The 25,885-nt window shown below is 46.1% G+C and overlaps 1 protein-coding gene across 1 annotated transcript in view; it reads right to left on the bottom strand.

The window, feature by feature from the left end:
- MDGA1 (MAM domain containing glycosylphosphatidylinositol anchor 1) overlaps positions 1-25,885 on the bottom strand; it is a 316,576-nt gene that overhangs the window by 165,198 nt on the left and 125,493 nt on the right. The window contains exons 9-10 of the mRNA XM_019483036.2: positions 14,249-14,518; positions 10,212-10,363 (exon numbers count right to left, since the gene is read on the bottom strand). Coding sequence (XP_019338581.1) covers positions 10,212-10,363; positions 14,249-14,518 — 422 coding nt within the window. The remainder of the gene's footprint in view (positions 1-10,211; positions 10,364-14,248; positions 14,519-25,885) is intronic.

The following is a 25,885-nucleotide window of genomic DNA, read 5'->3' on the forward strand; positions in this document are numbered from 1 at the left end:
GCATACAGCCACTCTAAGTCACACCTTGATGACAGAGACTGGACTTTGCAAGCTGCACCTTTGGAAGCCCTGAGTTATAATCTACATATGACAGAAACTCAGCAATTTGTCCAGGGTGGGGAAAAGCTCATTGTACACAAATGCATTCAACAACAGAAAGCAATGTGCGTAGCCCTGCCCTAGGGATCCAGCTACCCATTTTACAATCATTTCACAGTCCTTAGAGATTATTTTCCACCTATTGATAAATTAGTATAGTTGTAACAATTCACAGCCCCAAGACAGGTTCTTCCCTAAGGCCTTTGCCTCTTAGTGTCACAAAGGAAGGCCCTGGGGGTAGAAAAGGAAGCATCTCTCTGATGGGGAGCACAAGCCTGGCTGTCTGATGCTTCAAGAGAGATTGGAAACCACAATGTATATCCCCTCTCACAGCTAGGTTTTCACTTCCTGCTCTCCCCAGATCCCCATGCAGGCCCCATGAAGGCAGGCAAGGGCAAAGAGAGATGGAACAAAAAGGAGGAGGATATGAAAAGATGGAGGGTGGAGAGAAAAGAGGTGTAGGCAAAGGCTTGAAGAAGGTGGGAGAGAAGTAGAGACAAGCTATTGAAAATGATGAATGGATGAAGCAGAGGAAGGAGGAAGCCTTTTCAGGCAGTGTCACAGCCTTCTGACAGGGAATCTCGAAAGGCTCAATAACGAGCATGTACTCCTTGAAGTCACCAAAGGCGTGTGGATAAGAGATATGCACAGAAGACTTGCTGGCTTTTATCTCTGATGCCTGGGTAGATTTTTTCATCCTCTGCTCAGCTTTGTAACATATGGGCCTACTGTGCCAACAACCTGCTAGATAGGAACAGGCGAAAAGCAGAGAAGGGAACCAACATCTCACCCCCAGAAGGCTGGCACTGGATTCAATGGGGAGAGCTCTTCTCTTCCTTTCTCCCCTTCCCCACTGAGCCACAGCCCTAGCAGGGACTGTATCTCCAGTGTGCTCCAGAAAACCCCTTTTGCACACTTTAACCCTGATGAAGTGACTTTGGCAGCTTCCCCAGAGTCTGCTCTCAAGCACTCTGGAGACGAAGGACTTGAGAGCAGCCTCTGAGAGATGTCACTGGAGCAGCTTCACCAGCACATTTTTAAGTCTGGCAGGTGTGAGCGGGAGGGGGTGGGTGAAGGGTGCTCAGGAGTACCCCTGCGGGGACCAACTGGGGATGTGGTGCAGAGATACCCTTAGACAAACTCCTATAGTTTGTGGTCACTAAAGATCACATGGCCCTTCTAATTATTTAACATGGGAAGTTTGTCCCACTTCTCTACTCCGGCCTTGGTAAGAAAGCCAAACAAGACTTGAGCTAAGAAAGGAAAATAATGTTCATAATGATTTATTTTTATTATAAAATTAACTCTCACCCTGCTTTCCCTCAGACACAATCAGTGAATAACTTCTATTGCAGAAAGAGGGACATGAGACCTGCTGGGCCATCAAGAGACATTAAATCGAAAACAGCTCCTAAGGAGACACATTTCATCCCCCCTTGCACACCATGGGTGACAAAGCCCCACTGGATACCCTAGAACAAATACCCATGGAGAATTAATTTTAGGATCAAATATTGACAGCTGACTGGACTCTAAAACCTGCTGTCTGTATAGCCTATGTACACAAGTCAACCCATCTGAGCACAGAAATGTCCTCGTGTGAGTGATATTACTACCCCATGCAGCTCCAATCACCACTTGTGAATGATCTCTAGAGCAAGCATCTTCAGCAGAAGAAAACCGTGAATCGCACTGAATAATGAATAAATCTGTCTGTTTAACCATTGTCCAGGAGCAATTTGCAATTCATTAGATAAGTCATTTGTTGGGCACAGTTTGCTGAACTCCCAGCTGAGCTGAAGGAGAGTCTTACTAGCAGAGATAGATGTCATGCTTGTCTGGGGGAAAAGTTGCCTCCCCTGGCTAATCCAGCCAAACCAGACTTCCTTAGCTGGCAATTACTCTCTGGGTGAGCCAGCAGAAGCTACACTGAACTGGTCCCAGCTGGGAGTTGCCTCCTGCTGGCCAAGTTTAAATGAACCACTCCGAGCCTCTTGCCACTAGAGCTGTGGGAGCCACACAGAGGTGGAAAGAGACTGCAGCTGCTTTCCTTTGGCGCAGGGAGCATATCCTGGGAGGGGACTTTCTGCCCCGGGTCACACTGTACTGGTCCTAGGTGGACACTATCCTTTGTGGCTTCAGACAGCACAGAACATGGTCTGCATTTGAAACTGGACATTGCCTCCCTATGATCCTTCTTCCCCACCAAATATCCAACCAGCTTGGAGTCTTTCCAGGATGTTGCTAGCCAGCCCTCCAAAACAAGCAGGGAAGCCCATCTGCTAGTGCCTGACCTCCAGGACACTTCCCACCTGACTTACATTCACATCACAGGACAGTTAGCATTTATCAAGGATAGTCATTGAACTGGTGTGTCCAGCACATAGCAGCAGAGAGAGCAGCTGGGGCAAGCTTCTGCCCTCTCTGTTCCCTTAGGCCAGTGGGGACGTTGTTGCCACCTTCCCTCAGGTCTCAGGGATTTCAGTATGATTCAGGAGTCCTCTGTCCATTGTGTGTCATTGATCTGCCTAACCACTCCCCTCTCACTCAGTTCCACTGAACATCCCAAACTCCTCTCTCTCATGGATGGGCAAGCTGCAATCACTTCCTCTCCCTGCCTTATCTAGCTTTCAGCCTCTTGGCTGTGTGAACCAAAAACTCCACACCATCTTGTTACACGTGGTTCCTCCAATAGACTCAGAGTACCCCATCACCTTCACTATAGACTCAAGTCTTTCACACCCTTCCTTATGCCAGTAATCTCACAGAAGGCAATTGGCTCTAGAAAGTAAAACCAATCAACTTATCTTCACTGTCAGAGCAAAAGGTGAAGAAACTGCAGCAATGGTTGAAAATAAGTTATACCTGAGAACTAAGTCTTGCCGTTGCACTTTGGAAATTTCACGCCAATCACAGAAGAGGACCTTCAAGCTGCCAAGACAATTTTTACCTTGACAAGGTCATTGACTTGTAAGCCATCCCAAAATGGGAGGATCAACTTTGAGTGGGAGACAACTCTCTCAAACTCAGTCTCATGCCTGAGCTTGGTCTCTTATGGGCCAGATAACTACAGTACCAAAACCAAAAAACACCTATAGGGTCAAGGGAGGTATAAGCTAGGTTGATGAAACTGTGGATAGCAAAGGAACATGTGGCAGGCCACGCCAGATCACTTCTTTGGTCCATGTAGTGCCCTGCCTATAGCACTGGCAAATGCCTAATGCTTCAGAGGAAGACACAAACCCCTCTGCAATGTACCTAGTCAGCCCCACAATAGTACTGCAGGAAGTACAAGGGGAGAAATAACCTTTTGATCTCATAGAACCATGAATTTGTGTCCTGAATAACAACAAATCGTAGCAAATAACAACAAATATAGGTCACAGAGTTCGCCAGTGGCTTGGTATGCGACTCAGCAGCCTCCTGAGCTCATCTTATAGGCAGATTATACAGTATAGACTTTATCCATTTTTAAAGTAACTCCATTTAAGTAATTCTAAATTAAGTTTCATGTGCAGTAGCATAAACTAGGGCCGGGCAAAGGGGGCAGCCTCAGGTACGGACTTGGAAGAAGCTTGGGCATGGTCCCCTCCTCCTGCAGGAATCTTTTCCATGGTAGAAGCAGTCCTGTGCAGCCTGGCCATAGGGAGCCAGGCAGATGCAGCCCAATGCACCATAGTTGATCTGTTGGGTGGGGATGAGCAGGGAAAGTGGAATGCACCCCCACTGGGAAACTTTGCCATTGGAGGCACAGCCCTGCACCCAGAAGCATATCTAGAAATGGGGGTACAGAGGGAGCAAATGGGGCACCAGGAGTGGCCTAGTGGAGTCTGTACTAGCTGGGTTGCTGCAGTGCAGCAAGCCTATCCCTTAGCTATAGCAGTTAAGCTAACACTGTTCCAGCAGTAGCGGTAGCAGCTACCCTCCAAGCACTGAGCAGGGACAGGTAAGACTCCATTCCTCCTCCCTTTGCCCTTGCTCCTGCTCTCCAGTGATCAGTATAATTCCCCCTCACACACACACCGCTCTGCCCCAGGTGTTGAAATATCTTGCTATGCTTCTATCTATGTGCAACAGGATTTCCTTTTACTTGTAGCATTATAATTTTGCCAGCCATTTGGGAATCCTTTCTTCCATTGGTCTTATAAAATGGGACAACACTGGAAAGAAAGGACTGGTCACTAGATCTTTCTTCACCTCGGAAACCTACCAGCTTCCCTCTGAGTCTGCTCTAGTCCCACACAGCACTGGCAGTGCTGGGATGAAAATCCTAGCCCAACACCAGTAGAGGAGACAGCAGAATCTGGCCCACAGTGTGCAAGAGCAACAAACTTCTGGATGACCGTGTTAGGGACACGGGCCTATCTACACAGCCCCACATGCTGTCATTGCCTTGGTGATCACAGCATTGCCCAGATAGCAAGTAATCCCCCTGAGCCAGCAAAATGTTAGCCCATTTGTTTGCAAAACGAGTTCAGTCACCTGAGCCAGTCGTCTGCAGTATTTCCTTTTTTTGTAGCCCTGAGGCAAAAACCTCCAGGAGTCAGCAACACCATTTCCAGAGCAGTTTTGCCTGAAGCAGTGGCTGCATCTGGAGAATGGAAGAGGCTTGGTTTGTCTCCCAGAGCAGAGGGCCAAATGCTGCCACAAGGAGAGGCAATTAGTCAAGTAAGTTTTCTTCACTGCTGATCCATTACCCTTCTTAAATTGCCAGCACTGATCTAAGTACTGGTTTGTTTATTGCTCTTGAGTCTTGGGCTGGGCATAACATTTTGTTATTGTAGGTTTGTACACCTGCTGGGCACTGCTGGATTATTTCTGAACATAAGGACATATGCCACCGGTTTCCTCAATTGGATTGTTCCTGAGGACAAGGCAGTGTGCAAGTATTGTCACGCTCAGCCTGTTCATGAGTGGCAAATTACATACAGAGTGGGGAGAGGGTGATATCACACTATGGATCAGTGGGGCCCAACCTCTTTACCAGGCATGACACATTTTCCTTGCACCCTCCGTGAGAGCCACTCTGATCCCCTTTCCCCGCCCAATCTGGTGCTCTACTATCTGCTTCCTGCCCTGTCTGTTGCTGCGCTGCCTGTCCTCTACCTAATCTGCTGTTGCACCACACACAAGGGCTGCCTATACCACTTGTGGCATGCATGCCACAGGTTGGCCACCCCTGCTGTGAGTTATGTGTTGAGCCAAACATTTAGAAGACAAGAAAACAACATGGCTGGCTGGCCATGTGACCTCTTCAGTCAGACAAACGTCACCAGTAAGCACCGATAAGTGCTCCTCCAGCCCCTACACCATCTACTCATGTAGGGGCTTTGGATTTGGTGCGCTAAAAAGATGGAGCGAGCTCTGAGAGATGTTAGTGAAGGAAGCTGGAGGAGAGGAAAAGGATATGCAGGAGAAAGGAAGAAAGAGACGCAGTTTTGCAGCACGCGGGCCTCAGCATAAAAAACCTCTCGGTGAGTTGCAATGGCCATCGGCAGTGTTAACCTTCCGATCTAATCATAGTCATTAAGTTCCTGCTAACGCCCCTGTCCTGTGTATGTCCGAACAGCTCTGTTATCTGTCACCTCCCAACGCGGTGAGCCTGGCTCCCCACTGCCTCGGCTCTCATTAATGCTGCTCAAGCTGGCTGATGAGGCGATCAGCAGCCGGCTCCTGAGCCCAGATCAGTTTTGTAGACAGCGGGGGATGTTTATCAAACATGGAGGAGATGAAAGCACAAACAAAGAGAGCGTCTCTCTCCCCTTCCAATCGCTCTGGCGCCGCACAGGGCCAGTCTCATTAAAGGCACACCAGCCTTCCTGGCAGGAATTAATCTGAGATGACAACTCGGTTAGCTCATTTAGCAAATGGGCCCAGGACTGCCAGGTCCAGGTGAGAGGTGGCTTTGAGGATCATTTTGCCAGGTAAATGTGAGCCTGATCCAGACAAAGGAACAGCAGGAATGCAGTAAGCTGTCCCCATTTTGGTCCAAGCCTGCGCATCCGAACTTCAGGAGGAAACAGCCGCCTCAGGTCTCCTTGAGGGGCAGAGTGAAGATTAAACGCTCCTTCTGCACCAGTACCTTCTCCTGCCTTTTTCTCCCTTGGCCTCAGGTCACAGATGGGTTCCATCTCATTAAGTACACAGTAATTCTGCCACGTTCCCCCATAACCGTAACCACCAGCTCAGCTCAGATCCTTCCTCCAGGATGCAAGCTGCTTGCAATATTAGAAGGCTTTTCATTTCACTTTAATGTTAGAGCAGAGCTCCGGGAGGGCATAAAACACACAGAGAGAAACAAGCAACTTAAAAGGCTTTTTATTTTTCAAGCAAGAGCTTGGTATGAGTGGGCTGCTCTGAATTCCCCAAGCAATGAAGGAGGTTTTCAGCCTGTGACTGGTGTCCTTCCATGCTGCAGCGACACGCAGAAAAACAAATACCCCTAGGCTGCCCAATCTGCCATGGTCAAACCGCTTGAGGCTACAACTCATTAGATTTCACAAGCTAAGAGGGATTATCCCAGGTCAGCACTTGGCTTGAATACCTTCAAGGGGGAAAAAAACCCTCCATTGGAAAATAATGTGATGGGGTTCTGGTGAATCTTTGGTAGAGAAGGTTCCTCCTCTTGAATCACAACTGAGCCCAATGCCACCGTGTGGAGTGAGTAGTGGCTATGCCCTGGGAGCTTTAGTCTAGACGAGACACAAAACCGGTAACCAGTCCTCTGTGAAAAGTTGCACTTTGCATGGCCAGTAGCTCCCAGCAATGAGGCTGTATTTCATATTTGGGTTAATTCTTCCCACACAGGAAGCAGTGTGTCTCTCATTATAGTTAGCATTAGCAGCAGTGCTCTGAACCACCAGATCCTGAAGGAAAATTCTTAAACCTTCCCCCACCGGGAGACCCCATGCAGGAAACAAAGCATCCCTGAGGAGCCCAATTCTTGTAGCATCCTCACCCTGAGAGCACACAGCTACATCTAAGCCCACTATCCTTCTGAAGCTGCCGAGCAGGAAAAGGCAGAAGGCTATGAACCACAGCACCAGCTGATCTGTAAGCAATGCTTCTATTCCCACTTGGCACAATTTTCAGCAGCTGTAGTAGGCATATTTGAAGCCAGGGTTCCCAGTGGTCCTGTAGAACATGCTGCTGTTTAAGAATCATTGCATTATATGTACCAAAAGCCCTAAGCCAAACAAGGAGGAATAAAATGAAGCCTAGCAGAATTGTAACACATGTAAAAACCCTTTGCTCCTCCTGAAATTCCAGCTTAGCAAGAGGTAGTCACTTAGCTGTCCCCCACCAACTGGCCAATACCCAAAACTCTTGGTTTAGAAAGATTCAGCGTGATGCCCTGTCCATGTCTCATGAATGATGCAGAGAGAAGAGTTCTGGTTGGCCAGTGAGTGTGGGCTCCTCCCAGAGTGCTGAGGAATGGGCAAATTCTGATGGATTGATGAACCAGCTCAGCTCCAACCCAGGGAATAAATAAATCCTGACTGGATGTCTCCAAGGGAATACTCCATCACAATCCTTAGTCATGTACTATCTCTTGGAGGACTTCCATTCAGCCACAGGTAGCCTTTGGAAACTTGTATAGTATCAAGTGAGATAAGAAGTTCACAGACAAACAATATCTCATCATTCACCTGGACAAATCTTTCTTGAGAGCACTTCAGATGGCAAGGCTTTTTTCAACAAAGCTTTTCAGCACCTTTTTTTTGTGCTTTTCTCAGTTACAGTCACTATCATCCTCTAAAGAATCAAAGAATCATAGAAAATGAGGGCTGGAAGGGACCTCAGGACATCATCTAGTCCAACCCCCTGTTCAAAGCAGGACCATTCCCAACTAGATCATCCCAGCCAAGGCTTTGTCTACCTGGGTCTTAAAAACAGCCAAGTATGGAGACTCCACAGTCTCTCTGGGTAACCTGTTCCAGTGTTTTACTACCCTCCTAGTGAGAAAGTTTTTCCTAATATCTAACCTAAACTTCCCTTGCTGCAACTTGAAACCAAGTAGGAGAGGAACTGAGAGAACTGAACAACAGGGCAAAAAGTAGTCTGTGTACCCTGCCCTGGGTTAAAAAATGAACTGAGAAATACAGAATGAGGGAAAATGAGGGCAGGGTAAGGCAGTGATGGATAATGGGGAAGGGCTTGCAGGGGGGAAGTGGGAGGACCAGGAGGGATGTTTTGGCTACTAGGTGTTGGCTGGCTCCAACATTTTCGCCTGGAGAAAATGCTGGAGAGAGGCTAAGAGGAGGATTGGATGGAAGAAGACAAGTTGGGAGTGCAGAGACAGAGCTAAAAGTCACCAGGATGAAGGGAATTATTAAAACCTTGGGTGTGGAGGGAATACCCAGAAAGAGGGTACACATAGTCAAGACTAGAAGAAGCTCTATGGGAGTTCAAGTACGGACAGCTGAAGAGGAGCACCCTCCAAATAAATGATTGGATACAATGGCTCAGGAAGCCCCTTCCAGTCCTGTGCTTCTCTGATCACCAGTGAAGAAACAGAACCAAGAGAGGGCAGGGTGGTAGAAGCCTATTGCATTCAGTTCCTGGTTCATACACAACTGAGCGCTGTCCATCCGTCCTCCAGGTTTTTGCCATACCTTATTCAGGACCAGGCCAAAGTAATGCAGGAACTTTGAGCAATGCAATATGAGCATGTCTTAGGGTGAGATTAATGTACCTTACTGTGGCCCCACTGTAGATCATACTATTGTAGTAGCATATAACCAATAATCAATCTGTGCAATGTGTTTAAATTGCATCTGCAGAAAAAGATATTTCTTATTAGAATTTAACAATGGCAAAGAGAGAGGGCAGTGGCAACATATAGCAGGACTGATTCTCATTTGCATTTAGGCTCCTTGACATCACGCTGGAGGTGCAAATGTAATTTTTCTCCCTCATAAGGGGCCCCAATATAAATGAGAATCAGATCTGAGACTGAAAGTAGTCACTTTGGTTAGAGAGAAACTTGGTTAAGGATGGAAAAACAATAAAAGCCCTGAATTATTTCAGTGAATTGCAAATGTGGAAATTGCAATTCTGCTTATTTTGAATCTCAGCTTACAGTAAAGTTGTACTATGACAAAGTGACTTCATTATAAGAAGTTCCCCTGTGTCCTATAGTATTAGTATTTGTTAAGCACGGACAATGTGCTCTGCGCTGTACGAGAAACAAATATAAAGGCAAAGCCTTCCCTGGAGACCTCCCAATCGACAGAGCCATAAAGATAAGACGCACTTTGTGACCCAGAGGAAGCAGACACTTAGATCTTTTTTAATTATTTTGTTTTGTGTATATAGTAAATCATTTTTTCCACCCAAACTTCAAGCAAACACATTCATTACCAGGATGTCCTCAAACTCTGAGGTGAACCAATCTTAAAATCCTTGTTTTTTGTGCAGAGTTGGAGAGAAGAGAGCATTATGACCGAGGTAAAAAGATGGAAGTGTCCTGTAATACTGTCTGTTTCACATGCCTTGAAAAATGTCCAATTCCTTCCCTTGGCACTCTCCAGCCAGAGCTCTTACCAGTCTCCCACTGGATGCTCTGTGCCTTCTTTTAGGCTGGAGCATCCTTGAAACCCACCCTTTTGTGTCCACAGAACTTATATAAATATAATTCCAGTGACTTCATTATTGTGACTGTATGAAAGCCCTTCTGTAACACAAACAGCCAACAACTTTTCCCTGCATTTCCAGCCTGGAGGGCTCTTCAGCTTCAGTATGAGTGAAGAGGTTGAAATTTTATCTGTCTGAATCTTTGGCTTATAAAAATCGACAATACCTGCTAATTACTGGAGGGTTTTCTTCGTATTAAAACCCCATTCAGAAAAGTCCAAAGGCAGGCAGCAGGCCTCCTCAGCTCTCCACATCCACAGAATCAGACTTCAAAATCACCAGTGAGTGACACAATTGGCTTCCCTCTTCTATTCAGCAGGGAAAGGCATGTCCATGCCTGCAGTTTCTGGCTATTCTGTTAATACTACAACTATTTCACTTCTGCAACAAGTGGAGCCTGTTGCATCCTAACCATCCTAACCTCGTCTTTCCAGGGAAGGGTGTGGCGTTTGAGAAGAATGGTTTGGGGGTCTTACCGGCCGGACTTCCAGGCGATACCTGAGGATGGGATCCACCGCATCAGGCTCCTTCTGTGTCCACTGCAAGATGTAGGAGTAGTTCTTGGATTGCTTCTGGCTCAGGGTGGGGTTGGGGGTGTCATAGTAAAACTCTGGGTTGTAAGCTTTTGCTAGGGAGAAAAGAGGGAAATGAGTAAGTGGTTGGGGAGGGTAAAATACATAGGGGGAGCCCTTAGGGTGGTCTGGCTTCACTCCACAACTCATCTGCCCAACTACAGCAGGGAGGTTGATCTGGAGTCCAAAATGGGCAGGCTGGCATGTCAAAAGGCATTAAAATACCCTGAGGAAAAGTGCTTTTGTCTGGGCTTCAGCTGTGAGAGGGAAGCAGCCATATTTTCCAGAGCCTAAATGAACAAAGTCTTGTGCTTTTTGGCATTCGCCCACTGTTTCTGAAAGCCCCCCTTCCTTGGGGGCTGGGAAGCGTTCTGCTCTCCCTCACCTGAGTGTGAATCCCAAGTCAGTGCACAAAGGTTAGTGGAGTGGTTCCACATTCACACTGCTGTCACTGAAGGTGTGTCTACATTTGTGGTCACTACCATGACTAGCATCACGCAGATGTATCCTGGCCATTTTAAAAAAAACTAGCTTGGGGGCTGGTAGTAGTGTAGCCCCAGAAGCATGAAACTCAAGGCAGAGGACAAAACTGAGCAGCAGGGTAAGCACTAATGTGGTCAGCCTGAGATGACATTTATCTGGCCATAGCTAGACTGCCCCAGGACTGAAATGGGGCAAGGCAAGAGCAGAAATTCGATAAGTCTGTCTCCAGACATTAGGAGAGCTCAGATCTAGATTTGAGTTCCAAAGACTGAGGCTCTCTCTAAGCCATGAGTTGCTGGAATAAGGAGCGACTATGAGCACCATCTTCCCAACTGTTCCTTCTGCCAGACTGCACTCCTTCACCTATCCACTTGAATCATGGGTCCTGCCACTCTGTGTGGATATAATTAGGCTCGAAAGGATTCAATGTTTATTTTTTATGAACTCAGATGGATATTATTGATGTTTATTTCCAAGTCCTTTTTTTCTTATTATTTTTATTGACTTAAATTTTGTGAGAGCAAGAAATTCAGAACCACCTCGGAGACTAATTGCTGCTTATTCAACTTGTATTGACTGTGGAAGTCAAGTTGCATAATGGATTCAGAAATAAAATCAGAACTGATGATAATCATCATCTTGCATAATATTAATTCCCTATTAATTGACTCCAAGATAGAAATGGAAGCAAAAAAAGGAGAAAAGGGGCTTTTAATAAGAATGCAGAATGTCAGATACTTTTAAAACTTCCTTTCTGAAAAGTTTAACTCTTGCCAGAAGGTTTTTCTTCCCCGCTCTGTTTTTGAGGAAGAGAAAAATGCATTCAAACCGCTTCCTGGGGAGATCACAAGTCAATGAAGTCAGTTAGAAGGTGTACACTGACTGACTGGACCATGTGAATGTGATGGCAGCATTTGCCAGTCTGTTCATGGTGGGCATGGGGGGAATGTCTCATTGCTCCTGAAGTACATTTTATAACAAGCTGATTTCCTGTTGGTGGAAGGAGATAAATCAGGGCCCACCATCTTATGCACTTATTTAAATCTCACTATTAGAGTATTTCAACACCTGAAGGTCTTTAATGCACCCAAATGCCCCAGTGAGTCAGGGAAGAATCATTATCTTCATTTTACAGATGGGAACTGAGATAGAGGGAAACTAAGTAATTTGTCCAAGGTCACACCCAAAGGAAAAAAGGAATTAAATTTGAGTAGTCCTAAACCCAAACTAGTAGCTTAATCATTGAGTTAATCCTTTGGCTAATATTCAAACTTTTGCTTGATGTGGAGATACCTGGTGCATAAGAATGGGAAGGGAAATTTGAAGGCAAAAGCCAGCATTGGACACTGGTGTCCTCAAAGTTGAGAAAGGATGTAGCAGAAGGAATACGTGTGGCATTTGTGATGAGTGCCTTCTCTGAAGATGGATGCTACCTGCTTCTCCCAGGATCCTATCTCATGGGGCAGAGTACCACAAACTGGATGGCATTAATTCATTCATTACCAGCTGCAGGAAAGCATCCACATGCTAGAAGCATTTCTGAGCACACAAGACATGAACGACTGGTGCTTCCCGCGACTGGGGGGGGGCACCATGGCGGCGAGTGGGGACTGCCTGCAGCCACCACCAGTTGTGTCAGCAGTGGGAGGGTGGGGGTGGTGAGCAGTGGGTGATGAGCGGGGACTGCCTGCAGCCGCTGCTGGCTGAATCAACGGGGGGGGATGTGACCCCTGTGCCCTTCCTACACGTCACCTATACCACAGGAAATTAAGTGTCATTTAGCAGAGCAGAAAGGATCACATTTTGCCATGATTTAATTTGTGAGAGAAGTACCAGGGGCATAGGAAGAAAGGGTAGTGAGGACCAGTTTTTAGAAGAAATCTGGGGTCACATGAACTTCCAGAAGTCTAAAGGGATGGAAGTGGGATGTCTAGAAAAGAGGGACATAACTGAGGGAAGTCTCTGTGATCAGCTTGCTGCAAATGCTTGAAAAGTGACAAGCAGGACGTAAGACAAAGTAGTCCTCACCTACCTCTCACCCCCTCTGCCAGCTTTCACATGCACAGAAGCGGACATTCTTATCACTTGCAGCAACATAGAGCACAATCCAGGGCCTATGAAGATGACTCTTCACTCCCAAACTTTGAGGGGGTTCAAAATTCAAATCTTCCCAGTTCTTCAAGAACCATTAAACCAAAATGTGAACTTTATGGTATTTGAAATCCTGATTTCAGGTAGTGGCTCAAGAGCATGTCAGAAGAGCACAGCTTTATAGCCTCTCCTATGATTTCGACTGCTTGGCTTGTTAGAGCATCTAAACACTGGGATGTTTCTCTGAATTATCCCAACTTCGCACATATGGAAAAATCAGGTGGAAACTTGCTGAGAGCAATGATATTCCTGGAACTAATAGATAGGCTGGGTTTTACCAATTATGTTCCTGAAAGGACAACCTAAAGGGCAGAGACATTGTGAGAACTCAACCAAAGCAAATGGGAGGTGCTGGCATTGGAGCCTTTCAAACCTCAGAAAAGATCTGGCCTCTTTGTATTCCCTTTGATCTGGTTTGCTCAGGCTTGTCTTGGAATACACTACACAGCTACAGTGGTGAGAAAGCTCTGTACCTCAGCTGAGTCTATCACTGATCAAGACAACTCCTTATAAAGAGCTTGTCTGGAAACCGGCACCCAAGTCAATCCTTAGGTCATGGGAAAAACAGATTTAATGATCAGCATAAGTAGCTGCAGCAGACATGTGTTTTTTGCTGCTGAAACACTGCTGCCCCATTTGTGCCTATGGTCTTGGGAAGGATTTTGTTTGCTGTACATGCTGGATTTAAGCAAAGCTCAGTGGCAAATCCACTGAGTATCATTCCTGCCTGGTTTTATCTAAGCAGACATCGCTGCAGAAAGGCGCTCCAAAGACTTAGGGAAACCAGGGGAATGCATGTTTTTAGGAATGGCTTTGTTTTCAGAGAGGGGACTGGGCACTTTAGGGAACCTGTGCTGAGATGCACCATCTTTCTTCCCAAGTTGGTCAACGTTTAAATCTGACTCAGGTTGCTTATAGCTTACAACTGATACCATCAGAGAGCCATATAAGTAAGCCTGTGTGACATGTGCGGGGTGGGTCCCAGCCCTGTTTCTTTCAGGCTGGTGTGCATGCCACAAAAATGTACCAAGGCAACTGGCACTGATTGGCTTCCCTCCCAGGCAGTACCAGCAGAGGTAAGAAGGACTGCATGAGACACAGAGGTTGATCTCCCCTTCTGGATCCAGAGAATGGTCCCTCCAGAACAACTGTAGCATTCTGGTTAGGAAATGGTGTAGAGGAAGCTTGCTTGCACTATTTCTTCTCAAGGAGAAGGGGGCTTCTGTCTCCAGGACTCCCCAGCCACTAGGTGCATTACACAAGTCAATTAAAAAGAGAACAAGAACAAGGCAACCTGCAAGACTCACCAGACACCTGGAAGAGGCAGGTGGAGACCCCCACATCATTGGAAATGCTGCACTCATAGCTACCGCTGGTGTCCCGGATCACACTGTCCACTTTCAGCTCTGAGTAGTCCTGCTGCTCTGCCGGGGGCAGCGTCAAGAGATTCCCATTGAAGCGCCAGACAGCAGTGGCAACTTTCATGGGGCTTCCCTTCAGCATGGTGCAGCGCAGGGTGACGCTGCGGCCTAAGCCCTGGCGAATGTCCTGGAAAGTTGGTTCCACCACTGGGGGGACTGGAGGCCAAATGATAAAAACAGACAGAAAAGCCATCAGTGGAAACAGCAGTCTCCAGCACAGTCTGTTGTACCACTTAAACCCTCATTCATTGCCATAGCATCTGTCACGATGCAGGCACCCACCAGTCTTGATATAGTTCCCATTTCCCAAAGATCTGTCCAGCCAAGAGTCCCATCAGCTCTCTGACAGCCACTTGCATCTGGACTGGAACAGGTTGCAAGTCTCTGACATATAGGAGGAGGGGAGAGGGAATCACTTATGGAAAGCATGGATGGAGAGACAAGGTTTCATCTTGATCCAAGCTGTTATAGTGGGACTTTGCTGCTGAGCCCTGGAGTTTCAGCAAGCCACCCTTTGTGATTAGACATACAACCCACATTGCTGAGCTCTGCAGCTTGCATTAGACCCACAAGTTTTAAATCAGAATAACAGTAGTAGTAATTCCTTGAATCCAGTCTGACCCGAAAGCTGCATTAGCTCCTAAACACTGAAATCCATTTTCTCCTGTTCATTGTTCAATAGAGGAAAGTTAAAAATATATAAATAGCCTATCCCTCTGGAGGGATGTACACTGTCTGTCCCAATACAGCATACACTCCATGGGGAGCATTAGAGAGGCTGTACTTAATGCAAGCATCAAGAGATCTGCAAGGAAGTGCAACTCAGTGGTTAAATCAGAGGACTGACTATAAGTACTCCGGAGTTCTAGCCCCTCTTTATCTTTATTGTCTTACCTTGGGAGGTAAACCATTTGTCCACTCCATGCCTCATTTTCCCTTTTCACTAGCATAGGGATAATGGCATTTATCTGTTCTGCTGAGGTAAGGGGAGTAGGATGATTTGTTTGTTACTTTTTGTAAAGCTTTCAGGGGCCAGGCAGGCAGGGTGAGCAGAGCCTGGTGGGTTGCCACCTATTTCAAGTACCAACAGGAACTTCACTTCCAGGAGCTACCGATTTGGCACCTTCCACTAGCACTAAATTAAAACTAATAGAAGGTGGGGAAAAACACAAGCTTGCCTACTGCAATGAGAAAGACTGCACCAGCATCTGCAAAGGTACAAAATGACTGTTGGATGGACCAAGCTTCAAAAAGGAAAAAGAATTGTCTCTATAGCAGACCTCCTGTATTATAACTACTCTTCTCCCTCAGGCCTGATAAAATCTACTTGCCTCCAGGCAACATCTACCCACTACAGGTCAAATATGAGAAATCTCCTTTGTCATGAACATAAGAATTTCTACAGCATCTCCTCCAACATGAACACGATGGCGTCTCCAGGTCTGTGCTAGCAACTCCTCCACCACAGGTATAACCATGTCAACAAGTCTAATTCACCAACACCTCCTATGCCAGGAGCATAATCACATCTCCAGGTCTAGAACAACATCATCCCCTTTGCTATGGGCGCAATGATGTCTCCAGGTCTAGTGCAGCAGCATCTTCCCTGCTGGTTATCCCTTGCCTGACAGTAACCACATTATTTTTCAGGTACCTGGCTCAACTTTCAGCCTCTGGGTCCTTTACTGCATTTAAATGGATTAAAAGCAGCCCTTGACTGAGATTGCACTGCTGTGTTGAATGGCATGGTCAGCTCATTACAGATGGCTTTGCTAGCAACGTGTCTCAGCAGGCGCTCCGAGCACTGACTTGCCTTTGGCTCACACGTCTCCCACCTCACAGTGAGAATAATGTGAGAAGTTGTTTGATTAGACTTAGTGCTATGAATATGCCATCTCCATCCCCAGCTGCTTCCCATTTCTTGGGTCACATCTGCTCCTTAATTGAAGCCGGTGGGGACTCACACTCTAATCAAGGCCAGCTGGTGACGTGAAAAAAAAGAGACGGCTTCAAAAGTGACACAGCAACTCCTGATGCACTTGACCAAAGCAATTCACCTAGTGAGAGAGAGCGATGGGAAAGCACCTCATTCAATGACGTAAGGAGACCCTGAAAGGTCTTGAGAGCAGCAGAAATGGTGTGGTCCCTTCCCTGGTAACAGGACCATCCTCTGTTCCAGTAACCAGGAAATATCTGTCCGCTGTAGGAAATGAGGCAGTGTGGATGCTCTGAGCATGCCCCAAGCCTCTGCTCTTGAGCTCATGCTGGAAACACCAGCATTAAGTAAATGCCAGAGGACCCTTCCAGATGTCCTCAAAATCTAATTTCTGGGCTTGATGCACAGGAAGTGGGAGTGGGTGGGAAAGGGTTATTGCCTCAGCCACAAGACTGAAGTGCAGACTATCGTGGTATAGCTATCGCCAGAGCGGCATTCCCCGCTCTGTACCAAAAGTGCAGTTTGCACATGGAAGAAACCAGTCTAAATGAACCAGCAGCCTGACCTCCCAGAGCCAGAAACTTCCCAGCTCTCCTAGGTCGCAGATGGATTTCTTCTGGAAGGACAGCTCCTAGGTCATCCCTCCACAAAGAACCTCCTAGGGCTGCCACAAATGGTAGTGACAGTTCCCACAAATTTTCTATATATACTTGCTGAGCTAATGCTCCTGCATGCTCCTGGTTGGTAACTGTCTTGCTGGAAATGCAGTGAAACAGAGGCCTGGCTGCTCTTGGTTATTAAGTTCCCCTGGCATGTATAACTTGGACTTCTTGGCCAAATTCCAAACCCAGGAGATTACATGGAGGGTCTCTACTCAACTTGCAATTTCTCCCTAAAGATGTAATGCGCAGTGCTGATGTGCCTTGTTAAACACCTGCCACATGCCACCTGAAAGGTGGCTGCACTGTGGCAGTAGGTGAGCTATCCCTGCACACGCAGGACTCCAGGATCCTTCTGCATAAGATACAGAGGTTCCAGATACAGACACCTATTGTTTTTCTTTGGTGCTGAACTGAACTACTGACCACATTCTGTGGCTCAGTTTAGACGTGGCAAGTGAACTACAGACCAGCTAATAGGGCAAGAGGTACTAGAAAGTGGAGAAGAAGGCAGATTGTTACCTAGCTAGGTATCATTCAAGAAGCAACAGGCTGCTGGCAAAGATGTTAAGATGTTGCTAATGTGAAAACATGGAACCGTGCAGCTTGGCTTTATCAACAACGTTATTGAACAATAGTAAAAAGCTATACTCACTTGTCTGCTTGCTAGAAACGAATAAAACCCACCAACTTAAGGCAACCCACTCTGACGTCCCAAGAGCAAAGGGACACTCCAAGTATCTGCCTGACCAGGAGCCAGACTAGGAGCTTTGCAGTGAATGGAGCTGCTGGGTTAACACAACGCTCACAGTGATAGGGAAAAAGAGGGAGGAGAGCAGCATGAAGAGATATCAAGTGTCAAGGTGGAGTTTTGTGCTGCAAAAAACCTTTCATTTTTCAGCTTTGTTGGAAGTAACTAGAATTGTGCTTGGGCTGCTGTGCCACAGGGCAGAGAAATGTGGTGGTCTTTGGTGCAGGGACAACCCTTACACACCCATCACACAGTTTATTTGCTAATCCAGCTGTGGAGAAGAGCTTTCTTCTTCACAAGGGAACAAAAGCACTTGGCTGAGAGATCCAGCTCAGGATTTTTTGGGGGCTGTTACTAAGCAGCCTTCAGTGCTCCAGTCACTAGGTGCGAGGCAGGGAAGTCTGCTAGGGTCAGATCCGCCAGTGCCACAGAAATGGCCATAAAGATAAAGGATAGTTCTTCCCCCATGAAAGTCACCACATCCCCGAGTCCCATGATGGCAGCACAGCCATATCTTGGCCCTGTGCAAAAGACACAAAAGAATTAGATGTTTCTGTATTTTTTTCTATGAAAAAGGCATGTCTCAATTTACTGACTCCCTCTACTTTGTTACCTACTGAGTGAGAAAGAGTTACAATTTCTCCTCAGGAACAAGGAAGCTTGGGACAGCAGGTTGTCATGTAGGCTGGCTGTCTAGCTTGGGTTGAATGAATGATGAAGAAAGGCCCACATATAAATGGAGGTGACTTGGACAGACAATGGTGAACCAGACATTGGCAATGACTGGCAGCCCAGGGAAGCTGGAGAACATGTGAACACAGCAGTGCCGCAACTAGAGACAAAACACTTATGCGTGAGCAGACTGCAATATCAGAAGCTGGCTGGCAGGGCTGAGAGTGGCTGCCTCCTCTAAGTGGCAGTGATGCCAGTGGTATAGATTATAGGACATGAACAAATTAATGCTGCTGAACTGCTGACTTGTAAGGATCATTCAGAGACCATTCTCCTCCAGCTTGGACCAGCCACAGTTAGCAGAGTAATCTCTGTGTGTGGCCAGTCATTCCCTTTCTATAGCCACTTGCGGCAATTCACTATTTGGGCTGCTACATGTGTTCTCATGCATATATTTACAACGCTGGAGTCTTGTCACTTCCTTAGTATGCCTCTGCTGTGTCACCTCAAAGAGCCCATAGCTGGGCAACCGCTGTATAAGATTCTTTCCCTTCCCATCTTTGCCTGACTGAGGCCAGATGTGGAGCGTGCTCTCTGGTGTTAGGATTATTAATTATACTGCATTAGGTTTTCTTTGTACCAGCTAAAATACGATATGCAGAAAACCCCAAACAGGCATCTGAGTCCCCTGCCTTGGAGAGTTCCCAGGGTAAAGTCACAGACACATGCAAAGTAGTGATTGTAAAAGGGCATTACTGAGAGGTGGCGTTTGAAGAAGAAGGATGAAGGAGATGCGGCTTGCCTGGACTCAGATGCTGTTGCACCCTGGAGCAGGGAGAATCAAGGACAACAGGAAGAAAAGGAGAGAAGTGTAGGCAGACCAAAGGGAATAGGTGGAAGCTCAGGTGGGAGGCATAGGTGAGAGCAGAGCTGCAGTGATCTGGGGCCAGAAGGAACAGAGATGATAGCTGCCTGCAGAAGGATAAGGGGAAGCCAGTGCCTGGAAGCAAGAAAGGCCAGATTTACTACAGACAGACCAGCCATTTGCAGGGACAGCCCCAGCTGCCCTCAAGCTCTCTCCAAACTCCCCTCTCTGAGCCCTGGAAGCTTTGTCATCAGAGCTTGGAAAAAAAAGCTGAACTCCAGCAATACTTTTGCTCCCCAAAACACATTCCTGCTCCTCTGCACAGCCTGTTATCAAGCAAGGCCAGGCCTGGAAACCCCAACAAGGATCAAACAAGCCACCACTAATACTCTGCTCACATCTCTGCAAATTTCAAGGCACTTTACTGATGGAGTCTCATGCATACCTCCATAAGGCTCCTACTGTTTCTATTTTGCAGGTGGAGAAATACTGGCAAGGGGGCAGAATACTGTCTGATCCCATGTCACATGGATAGTCAGCAGTACAGGTGGAAGTGGAGCCTAGGAATCCTGACTTCCAACTCTGTGCTTATGACTAGATTTCCTCTTCTGTCACAAGAGAGAGAGACAGAAATTTCTTAGTTTTTACTAAGACAAAAATAAAATTCAAAACAGAACGAGAGAAAATAACCCGCCTCTCTAGATAAGAGGGCAGCTTTATTTGCAATTTGATCTTCTGCAGAAGTCTCTCTCAAACTTAGACACTGAACTGAAATACTGGTTGTAACTAGCATCTATCTGATCTATCCTAGATACTTAGCACTGACACAAGGGTCTTGCAGACTCTATCAGATCCCATGTGCATTAGCTGAGATAAATGACCATTTACTTACTGGATTAACACTGCAAAGAACATATTTCACACCCAGAGTCCTGTGAGAAAGCCTGCCCTTTTTTTGTAAGCAATAGCTATTAACTCTGTTCTATTAACTGTCTTTCGAATTACACTAGTTATTCCAACTGACTGCAAAAATAAATAAGCATAACTGAAGGCAGGGAAACTACTATGGATAATTTTTAAGGACCTATTAGACATAACTGACCATGTCCAGTAGCCTCCTAAATGGAATCAAAATCCTCCCATAAATCCCGGTACCCACTGCAAACACATGGAGCTGCCTTTTCATCCTCCTCTGATCTTTTTCTAAGGTTCAACATTAATAACACTATGCAGCTAAAAGCAGCAGGAACCTACCAGCAGCCCAGTGTACCACATAAGGAAATCAGGCAGGGAGCCTCACTTCTACCATTAGTGCCAGGAGGAAAGAGAAGCAAGTGGGCAGCAAGTCTGTGCTGATGCCACTTTATTGCTTCTGTAGCTGGAATATGTACAAATTGAGTCCTGGGATACACAGAGCTCTTTGTAACTGAATAGGCCTAAAACCATAGTTAGAACTTTCCCTCCAACAAATTAATGGCTACCTAGGATGGCATGGCCATCACTATGGTGCACGCTGTCATGTGCTGTAGAGATGGATCACAGATCCTCCTGCTCTAAACACTCAGAGTGAGAAATAAATGGGAACCTCTGTGGACATAAGAAGTTCTTTAACACACAACTGATCAGTTCTGTTTCCATCCAGTAGCACACACACAAGCTCTTATTATCCATACCAGGTGGACAGTCCAGGAGGGGCCAGCATGTTGCCCATGGGCTACATGTGGCCCATGAGCAGTTAACATTTGGCATGCGGGCCCCAGCAGCTGCTTCTTCCATACCTGCATGGCAGGGTGGGCCATGTGCCAGTGGTACAGTCTATGAAGTGGGGAGGGATCCCAGGAGGGGTGCCTCCACAGACTGCAGACTGCAGTATATGATCCAAGGGATGCATGCCAGTGCTGTGTGTATCCTGTAACTATGTCAAAGTTGGACAGCTCTCATCTATATGGTAAAACCATGAAGAGCTGAGATGTTTATTCCAGTGTAACTAGCATGATATTAGTGTAAAAAAAGTGTGCAGAAATTATCTGTTTAGGAAGCTGTGCCATTTTGCCTAAACTGGTGTAGAAATAGAATCAGCAGTAAAACTAAGTTGGGGTAAGTTTATATCGGCTTGCGTTTCATTTCTCTATAACTTTCCCAGGGTAGCTGTTTGTTAAAGGCAAATGGCAAGCTGTTACCTGCTCTCCACCCTCTGGTGGTGAGGAACAGTGATAGCTAATTGTTATCCTGGGATAGACGCATGTTTGTCCATTCTGGATCCCATTGTCACTTACATGGGTATATACAACTAATATACCAATATTACACACAAGTATGTATTATTCCGGTTATATCCTAATAAGGCACAACAGGTTCTAACCAAAGGAGTTTTCTATATAGAATTATATTAAGCAATGGATATTTCCAACCTTGATCTCAAATGTTTGTTTTGTCAGCTACAAGGGATGATATAACCTCATGGGTAGAATAAGGGGTTGGGAGGAAAACTTCCTCAGTTTTAATCTTGGCTCCATCACATACTTCCCTTCTGTAGTGTTGTGCAAATTACTCTCTGTCTCTCTCATCCCAGTCTGTAGAAATGGAGGCAGTAATATAACAAACTCTGGTTAATTTGTCACAGGGGGAAATCCCAATAATGATGAATTATCCAGTAGGGACCAATTATCAGGAGTTGATCTTGGGTTGGGGAGGCTTTTGGGGGACAGGAACAATGGCAAATTACACCATAAGTGGCAAACTATCCCACAGCTGAACTAACTTGTGTTTACTGACTATTACTCACTTGGCTCCCAGGGCAAAGGTATAAGGACTGCAAACACTTAACGTATGTTGATGCTCAGTTCTATGTATTGTTCTTCTTAACAATGAAAACAAACCTGTTCAAATACATTTTCTATTTGGGGGTTGGGGAGGGACAGACAAAGTAGCATTTGGAGGGGAGGAGGATTGTCTTCCTGCCAGTCGCATGTTTTAATGCTCTTAAAGAGTGAGCCAAAACACATGTACCAACTGTCTGAATCTCAGCTCCTCTGCTCTCTCCTCCAAACCTTCCAAGCCAATTAATTCAGCAAGTCAAACCCTATTTTAATAAAGACAATTTTGTTTAGCAATGTATTCTTCCGCTGCATTAACTGAGGTGATTAGTACATTATCCCACTCTTTCCCTTTATCAGGGTGTGGAATGGGTCCACGCAGGGTGGGAATTTCTAGACCTTTCGCCCCACATGCTCTCCCAAACACAAACCTAGCCCAGACATGCTGAAACTCTATGTAAACTCAGTGTCCAATTAATTCATGCTAACAAGACAGTACAAAGACAAGTATTCCCCTGCAGTGCAAAGTCACATAATTCCCATGGCTCAGTTACCTTGAAGTGCCTGGTTTCAACACATTTTGTTTCCTTAATTGCAAAAGATGAGTGGAAAAAGATGGTGTGTGTGCAGAAGATGCACACACATGCACAGGGTAATGTATTCAAATGACCCCCTCCCTCCCTCACCCCCCGCCACCAGATTAGGTAGACTGTATATGAAACAGAAAGCAATTAAAATAGTGAAAATCCCCATTTCAGAACTGGGGGCAGTAGGCTAATGTCCCAATAATTGGAGAATCAAGGGGGTAGATCAAGTCTAGGATTTTAACACTGGTACAGAGAGAAATACTAACTAACCCATGGCCAATTAAGGCTTTTATACCTTGCTAATCACCATTATATGAAACAACTTGGCAACAGGTAGGACCGAACTCAGTTCCTCTTGTCCTAAAAACACTTACCTATAGCTATATTAGCTATAAGAAGAACTCCATTGGCTGGTAGTCATAAAGAATGTGTGGTTCTTCTTCCAGTATCTAAGAGGAAATGGCATGTATGCCCACCTTTCTAATGACGTATCAGGAAATCAGCAATCTACAACTCCCAGTCATCTGGGAGACATTTGTAGTTGGCTGTTCATTTACAATCTGCCAGGTACATCTCACTCCAAATGTTTCCTGGGAGGGGCCAGGAAGAAGTTTTTCCTCTTTCTGTGCATAGCATGGTAACATGGTTTCAGGATTTTTTTTTAACCTTCCTCTGAAGCATCAGAGATTGGAGACTGCCAGAGATGGGATTTGGAGCAGGGTGTGCCAGAGCTTGTAGCGGTACTGCGAAACCTCCCTGGTGCCCAGCTCATGTGTCTTGCCCATGTTTTCAAGTTTAAACCACTGCCAGATCTCTTGTCCAGAGGGAATTTTCTCCAGGTCAGGCTGATGGCACTGCCAGAATTATTTTCCTCCTTTTGTGGTGAGACATCATTCAGTTCCTAGGATCAGCTGGGCATTTTCCACTTAATTACTTCCCTGCCCACTGCCTGGCAATACCCTGGTCTTTCCTGCTCTCTTCCTGTGGCATGTGGTAGTTTTTGAGGATTTTAGAGGGTTTTGTAGAAAAGATCTTTCTGTACTATTGGATATGAGAGGGATATCTGTGTCTTGTGGAATATGGGAAGGACAAAAATGGATGTCTTTTTGGATCTGCTTGGATTTAGCACCTCTTCTGTGGTTGCCTGCATTTGCAGGGAATTGGATTCAGTGGCCCAAGTGGTCTCTATCAGTCATGTGTTGCTCTGTTTCCTCTCTTTACATTAGAACAGGAATCACTTCATCTTGCCATTTAATCACTCAAAGAGAAGTAACACAAGTAGTTAGGTCCTTCTTTGAAGAAGTCCATGCCCAGCTGAAACCACAAATGGGATCAGAGGAATGGGATCGGGGGAATGGGATCAACCACTGTTGGAACTGAGGAACACCCTTTCACCCTTGCACACCAGTGTGAACAAACAGTATGGTTCCCATGGAAGGACTGAAAGGAGGAACCCCTGACTACATTAATAAGCAGTAGGTAAAGCTCTGGGTCACATTTCACTCTTTTGGAGCCCATGACAAGATTGTGCTGACATTTATTTTAACTCTTTACATTTCCCCTTCCCCTTTCTCTTCCTCCTGTGATCTTCAGCAGCCAGGACCACAGCTTTATTTTATATTTAGGTTTAATTCTCTCTGGGGATCAGTGGTGCCTCAGAGTTGTAAATGTCACAAGCATCACAGAGAAGGGAAAGAAAAAGAAAAGAAATTTCCTTTATATCTGTCCCCAAATCTCCTCTGGAGCATCTCAGGGGGGCTGTACGAACCAGGACCAAAAGGCTGCCAGAAACAGAAAGCACAGGACCTCATCAGAAGTGCAAGAGTAGGAGGCAGAGGGTGCCACTTCCAGCCTGTAAGTCTCCTCACAAGACTGTCTCCTTGCCACAGCAGAAAATATTCCCTCAGCTGCCAGCTCAACCTCCAAGGGGAGAAGGTAAAAGCAAACCCTTAGGAGGGAAAATCCCCAAAGCGTGGTATAACCTCCTGGGATGAGCTCTTCTACGTGCCTGAGCAGGGCTTTAGAACAACCAGGGAAGGGACTAGTAATTCTTCTTGATTTAATGCCAAGCACAGCGTTTGCTATGACTGGGTCTTAGGCAGTTAGTGAATGCCCTTGGGATGCCCATGCAGAGCAGAGAGGATCAATAAGGCACATACTTAAAAACTTCCCTATGGACCCTCAGCACCTTGATTTAAGGAATTCCCCAGTAACCTAGGACAAAATATGCCTGGGAAGCTTGACAATGCTTCCTACTGGTGGGTAGGGACAGCCCTTCTGTGTGTTCGATTTGTCTTGTCCCCATGATCTCATGGCTGCTCTGCATTGGCATGCACATTTATTCACAATAACCAAATAGCAGATATTTGACCCCCATGGAGTCATACAGTTTGTCCACAAAGCAAGCAACTCATGCCTACTGAGGGGTCCAATAGCCCAGCGCTGCCTACTAGGAACTGGGTGAGATCTCTTCATGTCCTTAACATTGATTTCACCCAGACCTCTGAGGAGCCATTGTCTGAAACTAATTCAGGTCAGGATGGCTCTGACTGGGCTCCCAGTAGCAGCCTGGAAGTGAAAGATTTCATCTCCCATTACCAGCTCCCTGAGCAATTCAGGCCCTTATGTGTTTGGTCCTTTTAACAAAATAATTGAAAGTTAAAAGTGGAGAAGCTGCTGGTAAAGTGTTGCTGAAAACCCATCAGAGGGATTGTGGGAGGGGGTAGAAGTATTGCTGCTTTAAAATGCAATGATCATCAAAGCCACAGGTGGTCAGAGCCTTTTTGCTCACAGCTGGGCTATAGCTTTACCTTGCCTTCTGTTTTTAGTCTGAAAGCTAAATGGGGAGCACTAGACAGTCCCTATACAGCTACTTCCCAAACAGGCAGGGAAAACAAGTGCCAGAAGAGCCAGTGAACAAAAATGTTTATTAGACACACGAGTCATTTCAGGGCAAGATATGGGGCCCAAGGTGGAAACAAGAGGCCCCATGCGAGGAAAGGCCTGATATGGGAAGCAGGGAAGTTTCAGTTATGCTAATAACATATGAACCATCAGCCAGGAAAAGGTCCCTCTGTATTTTTAACCAATATCAAATATACATTTAAAATAGGGGTGCCAAACATCCTGCCCACAGAGCTGTGTCATCTGGCCTGCAGGGCTCCTAAAAGAGCCAGGAATTTGAGGATGGGGTAAGTAGGTGGGACTCACTGCTAAAATCTGGGATACAGAGACCCA

The sequence above is a fragment of the Alligator mississippiensis genome, chromosome 1, assembly GCF_030867095.1.
Source record: "Alligator mississippiensis isolate rAllMis1 chromosome 1, rAllMis1, whole genome shotgun sequence".
NCBI classification, from domain to species: domain Eukaryota; kingdom Metazoa; phylum Chordata; order Crocodylia; family Alligatoridae; genus Alligator; species Alligator mississippiensis.